Source organism: Belonocnema kinseyi, chromosome 3 (assembly GCF_010883055.1).
Source record: "Belonocnema kinseyi isolate 2016_QV_RU_SX_M_011 chromosome 3, B_treatae_v1, whole genome shotgun sequence".
Lineage (NCBI taxonomy): Eukaryota > Metazoa > Arthropoda > Insecta > Hymenoptera > Cynipidae > Belonocnema > Belonocnema kinseyi.
Window position 1 is genome coordinate 76601957 of NC_046659.1, and position 8098 is coordinate 76610054.

Consider the following 8098-nt stretch of genomic DNA (forward strand, 5'->3'; position numbering starts at 1 on the left):
ATACAGAAAAGAACTAAAAATTTATTTTTCATGATTTTCATAAAGGAAACTTCGTTTTTGTTTTAGTTGTAAAAAAACATTAAAAATAAAAAATTTCAATTTCTGAAAAAAAAACACAAGGCAGGGAAAAAATTACTCAACGATAGTTGTTCTCTCAAAACAGATCTACAAATTTGTTGCTAATAATTTTTTCATAGAATGCGTATTTTTTGTTTTAATCGTAAAAAATAACTTCATTTTGCAATATATGTATAGGCAATCCCAGAATAAAATGAAAAAATAAATATACGAAGCTTCTCGTCGCGTCGTCCCAAGATTCTGGATGAGAAGTCAAATATTTTTTATGAGCGTAACTAGTCGTCCCAAATTTTCGAGATATCCAGTCCATCCCCTTGTTTAACTCACCTAACTTTTTGGGAGGACTAGGTGCAGCCAAAAATATAGAATACATTCGATATAACGGAGTTGATCTTAATGTAAAAATGTCCGTTTTTTGACATAAAATCGAGTGCAAAGCACGATATACGTGATCAAAGTGTGTTCGTTAAAGCTAAAGGATCATTAAAAATATAGAATTCACAATCGCAAAATTACATTTGTCAATGTTTTGACCTTTAATTTTAAAAGGCCAGTCTACAAATGTGGAGGAAGTGCAGATACCGACCGCATTTATGCCCTGCGGACTTCTTCAAACTGCGACAAAAATTAAATTTCCATTTGAATTCAATTCAGTAGTTTGTGTTCGTCGTTCAGGTACTTAAAATTTCAGAAATCATAGAAGCAGTTAAAAGAATATAATTTCTTACGGATAATTTAAAGGGGATCTTCTGAAATTTATCTTGATCAAAGCTCATCTAAGAAATTACAAATATTCAAAAATAAATAAAAACCGTATAATTTTAGCAAATATCCTTGCAGGATGATTTTAAATATTTTCCATTAATTGTGACGTATTGCCGTTTTCATTTTTGCATGTCGCTCTTTACCCAATTTTAAATATAATTCTTAAGTAGCTGAGTCGCTTCTTTGCTTTTCTACTTGTATATCAAAATGCTCGTTTAGAAATTCGATTCGTGTTGATATAAAAAAAAAAATTTTTTTACTTATAGAGCTCATTGAACCTTTTTTGGACCATTTGGGCACTAAAAGGTATTTTATTGTATTAACGTGACATCAAAAACCACAATATTCCTACATTCTATCAAACTAACGCTTTACAATTTCTGAGAAGAATGCTTGATAATAAACAAACGAATTTACAATATTATATTTCTCAAGATTTTTTCAAAGATGAACGATAACGATCAAGAATCGATCAATTCTTGTCGTATAATGCACTAAGAAAATTAACTATTTTTAGAAGATGGAAAAAATGTATATTCTCGGATTGTATTATTCTAAACTTTCTGGCAACGTCTTATGAATTAAGAATATGATGATTATTTTCTATAATAGGAACTTTAATATTATATTTTATTTTGCAGCTTTCATACTTTCTCAGTATATGGACCCTACTGTATCACCATGTGAAGACTTCAACAAGTTTGTCTGTGGTACTTTTTTAAATAAGACTATTATTCCAAAAGGCAAAAGACGGGTCGACAGATACGATATTGTGGAGGAGAAAATTGCGGAGCAATTAAAAGCTAGCCTTGAAGAAGAAACTCAACCCAATGAACCAAGATGGCTTACACTTGTGAAAAGTTATTATAATTCTTGCACGAACACAGGTAAGCACATTTTTAAATCCAAACCTTGTTATAACACAACATTTTTATACGAAAAACAAATTTTCCGTTTCGTTCCGTAGCTGAGATTGAAAGAAATAGTCTTCGTGGAGTACTAAGTGATATAAAAGAATTCGGTGGTTGGCCGGTACTGGAAAAATTGTGGAATGCATCAAAATTTGAATGGAAAAATTCCACTTATAATATGCAGAGACTCGGATATGGGACGAAATACTTCTTCACTTTCCAAGTTATAACTGACCCTTTAAACAAACAAAAACGTGTTCTTAATGTGCGTAATTAAGCTCAAGTGTAAATAGTATATTAGCATTATTATTTAATATACTTTCAATAAGAAAAATTACTGTTTTTAGATCGACCAACCCACCTTTCTTATTGGTCGTGAATTTTTAGTAAAAGGTCTGAATGACCCGACGGTCTCTGCCTACTTCGATTTTATTGTTGACATAGCAGTCCTTTTTGGGGCGAATAGAAAGACTGCAGAGATCGAATTAAAGGAATCCCTCCGGTTTGAAATAAATCTAGCCATGGTAAGATTAAATTATAACATTATCGTGTTATTGCTACAATTTCTTTTTCTGTAATAGAAGCTTCGGCAGAGATAACTTCAAGTCAATTAAGTACTGTTCTTGTGGCATCTTTGTTTTAAGCATATATTGATATACTTTGGTATAAGTTGCAACTTGTTGAATGACATATATACTATAAAATATATCTGCCGAGACCTTAACCATGATTTGTTTAATTTTTAAGTTTAATTATTTTATTTTTATCTGATTAAAAATAAAAAATTTTCAAAGCATATTAATTAAGCTACCAAAATATACGTACGCGTTTATTAAAATACTTTATAAACCTAGATCTCCCAAAGTGAAGGCGATACAAGTAATGAAATTGCTCTCAATAATCGAATGACTGTGACAGATCTATCTTACAACATCACGAGTATTCCCTGGCAGGAATACTTCAACAAACTGTACTCAGCTATTGAATCTAAGATCGTAATTGACGACGATGAACCAATAATAGTGGGCTCGACTAGTTTTTTCCAAAATTTTGAAAACCTGATAAACAATACACCAAAAAGGGTGCAAGCTAATTACCACATATGGAGAGCAGTTCAGGATGACTTAGAGTATTTATCTGAAAAATTTAGGGAACGACAATTGGAGTTCACAAATATGATCAACGGTGAAAAGAAAACACAAGACAGACGAAAGGTCTGCCTTGATGAGACACTTGAGACGTACCTAAAATTGAGTGTTGGTGCTTTATATGTCAGGAAGCAGTTTAGTCCAGAATCGAAGAAAAGTGCAGAAGAAATAGAATTTGCTATTGAAAGGCAGTTTGAGAAAATAATATTAGAGGTGAGATTTTCTTATTAAATATTTTAAACTCTAGTTCTAAGGAGAAATTACAATAAAAAATCGTTATTTCCGTTCTAAAATAATTAAATTGTTTAGAACGGGAAAAGATAAAGCAATAATAAAAATGGAAAAAGAAAAAATACATTGATAAAGTGGGATAAAGAATAGTAAAGATATTGAATAAGAATAACGTTTCTTAAAGTTGAGGCAACGTCGCCCAAAAAGATTCGATTTGTTGAAAAACTAAAATTAAATTTTTCTCAGATATTTACGGTTAGCGGTTTCAAATAACATCGATATTGGTGACACGCGTGAGAGGGCGTAAGTGATTTGTAGGTAAACTAAGAACGAGAGCGTCAGTCGCTTGAAAGTTGCCGAAATGAGAACTGAAGCCAAAGTCGATAAGAAATAAACTGAGTGTGTGCGTAATTGAGATTAAACATACGAGTTTACTGATAATTTCGAGAATTCACTTAAATTATGCATAAGTTCTTTTTTGATTATCCTTATATATATTCTAAGTTAACTCTACTATTCAAGATTTCGGATAATTCCAACGAAGATCTCTCTCCCCTCCTAGAGTGGTATGTGTGCTTGCGACTAAGCTTTCTGGTGTTTCCAACGTTACTCGAAAAATTCGACCTGCATGAAAAAAATTTCAGATAGTCATTCCGCAGGTAACAGGTTAAAGGGTTAAAGAAAGTTTAGAAAAACCAACAGAAATTAAAAAACCAGCTTTTTATAAACAATTATATTTTCAAGCAAAAATAAAATGTGTTGTTTACGCACATGGTATCAGTAAATTATTACCGGCAAAATAATTCGACTCACGCGTTGAGCGATAAGTCAAATTTTACGAAACAACTCAAGTTTATATTAAGTAGAAATTGTAGCAGCCGATTCAGCAAATTAGATTCAGTTGAATTTTATTCAATCCACACATTAGGCAAAGAATAAATAAATTGGTGATGCATAGTTGCAGTAAGTGCGTGAGAAAATAATCGAACGCGCAGGTCTTCCGACAATGGGTCGGACAACAATGCTGACTACCTTAGAGTTGGGGGAGCCAATCAAGATGGATTCAATGTGATTAATCGGAAAAATCTCAACAATTTTCAGTGGACGGATTAAATCAGGGACGACATGTAGGAGCGCTCTGCCGCAAGTGTAGCCCCTGAACAAAAAGGTTACATGGCGCGACTCCATGCTATGTAGTACCAGAAACTCCCTTAGCTCTTGCATTTTTCGTATAAAAGACTGCGAAACTGTTCCGCGGAACTGCGAAAAAGAGATTCTATAAGCAGAGTGCCTACTCCACCGCAGCCAGAACAACCCAGCAATAGAAGAAGCGAGAGAACACTGAGAAAAATCGCAGGCAGGCATTCAATAAGGTATAGCAATGCTTCAGGACTCAAAGATACATAAACATTCAGGTTTTTCTCAAGCCTAAAGATTTGGCTGAACTGGTATACGAGCTTCGTGGAGATTTTGCCGAAGAGTCCAAAAGCTGGACTATCAATTGTGGTGTGCATAATAGAGCGAGAGCTTCGGCAGATGCAAAACCGTAAGACAAAACCAACGACTAATCACTACCTCACCAGAAGAAGAGTAAAATTTTTATGACTGCAACACGAGCGGCTTATAACTTCAAGTGTATACCTGTCCTAACAAAAAGGGTCATTTTGACTGTCATAAAAGCTAGTTTTTGTTAATGATTACGCTTAGGAGATCCTTCTAGAAAATTAACAGTTTTATTTTTTTGAAGAAAATTTTTAAGGGTTATACTTGTTCAGAGGCACAGATTATGAATTTTTTAATTATCTATTTTTTGAATTTTTCATCGCTGTCTTGGAGAAGAACTCAAGAAATAACCAAGTCGAACTTAAGTCAAAGCATTTTTACTCGGGAGGGTTCGACAGTTCGCGCCCTTATATTTAATCCGTCATCACACACCGAACAAATCAAAGCTGCTGCCCATCAGGTACGAGTAATATCTGAAACTCGTAGAAGTCTGGAGTGAAAATAAAGATTGGTCAGGGAAAACCAACAGTTTTTCTCTGACCCATGCCAACTATCAAACGACCCTTCAGTTAATGTCGACCATCCGCTCAAGCAGAGGAAATAAAGCATATTGCAGAGGATTCCACGAAGTTCGTCATTCACTGAAAGCAGACTCAAAGATGATAAACAGCTTCAAGAAGGTGTACAATGTCCTTATAACACCTGAGGAAGAATACCCACCCGCCACTACCGAAGAGGTGAAAAAAGTATCTAGAGACATGGAGAACTATTCCGCGCAGAGACTAGATGGTATCAAAACCTTTCTGCGGACGAAGCTTCCTTCAAACCACCAGCGCCTGGCCCACATTTTCACTTTACATCTAATGGACGGGACTCTCTTCTTAAAATGGTCAGGAAGCACGAACAAATAGGTAAAGGATTGTTTCTGTAATAAGTAGCGGAGGAGAATGCTAAAACACTCAGCCTAAACTGCAATATCAGTGGTTAGTAATATGAATCCAATTTTTTGTATCTCGAGAACTCACTTCTGAAAACCCGAATTAAAAAGGCACAGGAGAAAAACTACTGTGGATAGCTCCTCGACAAAAGGTCGCATATAATATAATAGAAATGTGAGCGCTAACTTCTGATATGATTGAATCACCCTGATTGAAGTCAGGAACAGAGGGCGTGATTTCCACTTAAGCACACCCTCGCCACATTTTGAGCTAAGACATGACCGATCGTAGCTGCAGAATAGGTTGGTCCAAAAATGTATGGAAACATTTTTTTTCATGCTAGAGGACAACAATACCCTCCATTGCATTTCAAATCCAAAAAAAGAAATTTCATAATTTTTATTATTATCTTATTTTAACAAGTGCTGGTTTTTACTTAAAGTTTCCCATGTAAAATGCATGGGGAAAAATCACTTTTTGACTTTTTATAATAATTTTTTGGGGTGTGAAAAAATGTGATGGGAAAGTATAGGGACCTGTAGAGAATTATCCAACGAAGAATTTTATGTATCAGACATTTGGGTTTGACACGCCTAGCACACCCCCACGAGTACCTGATAACTACCCTTAAAACCAAAAATGTCAATTCTTCATGAAATCGACCTTTGAACACTGTATGCTCGTCTCTTTTTTACTTAAAATTGTTAATATTGGTCTAGTGGAATAATTATTATCATTGGTTAATTAACCTCTAATTATTTAAGCAAATGAAATTTTTTTAAATAATTTTGGTTCGAAATTTCGTTTTCCCCCAAAAAATTATTACTATTAGTCTAGCAGAATATTTATTAACATTAAGTAATTTATTTTCAATTGTTTAAACAATTGAAATTTGTTTTAATAATTTTTTGGCGAAAATTCGTTTTTTTTTCTTAAAAACTATTGGTCTAGAGGAATATTTATCAACATAATTTCATTAACTTTCAATTGTTTACATAAATGAAATTTGCATAAACAACTTTTTATAGAAAATTAATAATATCTCTCTGGTAGTATATTCTTTGATTGATTTTATTTTTTCGAATTTGTTTAATAAAAATTATTGCAATTGGTTCAGTGGAATATTTTACAACATTAGTTAATTAATTTGAAATTATTTAGACAAATCCCATTTGATTAAATAATGTTTTTTTACTTCAAAAATTCGTTGAACTGTCAGTTGATATTGATGAAGTGACATAAATTCATTTTCAACTAATAATAATAAGAATAATGATCAAGATTGTATATTAATTAATAATTGTTTTCAATTAAATTATTTTTTGTACAATTAGAAAATATTTTAGAATAAATTTATGTGATAAACGATAAGAAACTGTCAGTTCGCAGAATTTTTACAAATAAAAACTTTTTAAGCAAGTGGAATTTGTTTACATAATTAAAAATGAATGAATCAATATTGATTAGTATTTCACTAGACCCACAGTCATCATTTATATTCAAAATATTCGAAACGAAATTATTTAAACAAGTTCCATTTGTTTAAATAATCGAAAATTAATTAACTAATGTTAATAAATATTCCACTAGACCACTGGTAATCATTCTTAGGGGAAAAACGAATTTCCAAACAACACAAAAATAATTTAAACAAATTCCATCTGTTTAAACAATTGAAAGTAAATTAAGAAATGTTATTGAATATTTCACTAGACTAATAGTAATAATTTTAAGAGAAAAAATAACTTCATGAAGAATTGACATTTTTAATTTTAAGGGTAGTTTCCAAGTACTCGTGAGGAGGTGTTAGGGGTCTCAAAGCCAAATGTTTGATACATAAAATTCTTTATTGGATGATTCTCTATAGGCACTCTTACTTTTCTGTCACATTTTTTCAAACCCTAAACAATTATTCTGAAAAAACCAAAAAGTGATTTTTCGCCATGCATTTTACATGGGAAACTTTAAGTCAAACCCAGCACCTGATAAAATAAAATAAATAAATAAAAAAATATGGGAATTTCTTGTTTCGAATTTGATATAAAATAGGGAGGGGGGGGGGGTCGTTTCCCTACAAAGAAAAAAGGCGTTTTTGAGCCACCCTACTGCAGAGCGTGTGATTTGCTCCCGGAGCATCTAGAACACATTATCTAGTTGTCCAACTCATGTGAGAACGACAAACATCCAAAGGCACGATGCGACGCTAAGATTGCTTTATTACCATATTTGTTACTTTTACCAAATTAGCCTTAATATCGTTTTGCTAAGCATTCCTAGGGAAATCGAGTGAATTGTCGAGATTAAGAAGGGATTTGTTACGGTTACACCCAGAATGTTCTGGTAAGCTAATCGCCCTTATTATCGGTGCTTTTGGAAATGCTAAGATATCACTGGGTAATAGACTGATAAGCCTGCTCCGTGATAAACAAAATTCTAAGACTCTTCCAGGCGAAATCCTGCGGTTGTCCTTATGACAAAATTTTAATCATATATATAACCACCTATCTCACGGTCGTGAGACGTG

The 8098-nt window shown here is 33.0% G+C and overlaps 1 protein-coding gene across 1 annotated transcript in view; it reads left to right on the forward strand.

Annotated features, from left to right (window-relative positions):
• Positions 1–8098, forward strand: part of LOC117170232 (neprilysin-2-like) — a 28377-nt gene that overhangs the window by 6478 nt on the left and 13801 nt on the right. The window contains exons 2-5 of the mRNA XM_033356857.1: positions 1485–1730; positions 1811–2019; positions 2102–2278; positions 2609–3115. Coding sequence (XP_033212748.1) covers positions 1485–1730; positions 1811–2019; positions 2102–2278; positions 2609–3115 — 1139 coding nt within the window. The remainder of the gene's footprint in view (positions 1–1484; positions 1731–1810; positions 2020–2101; positions 2279–2608; positions 3116–8098) is intronic.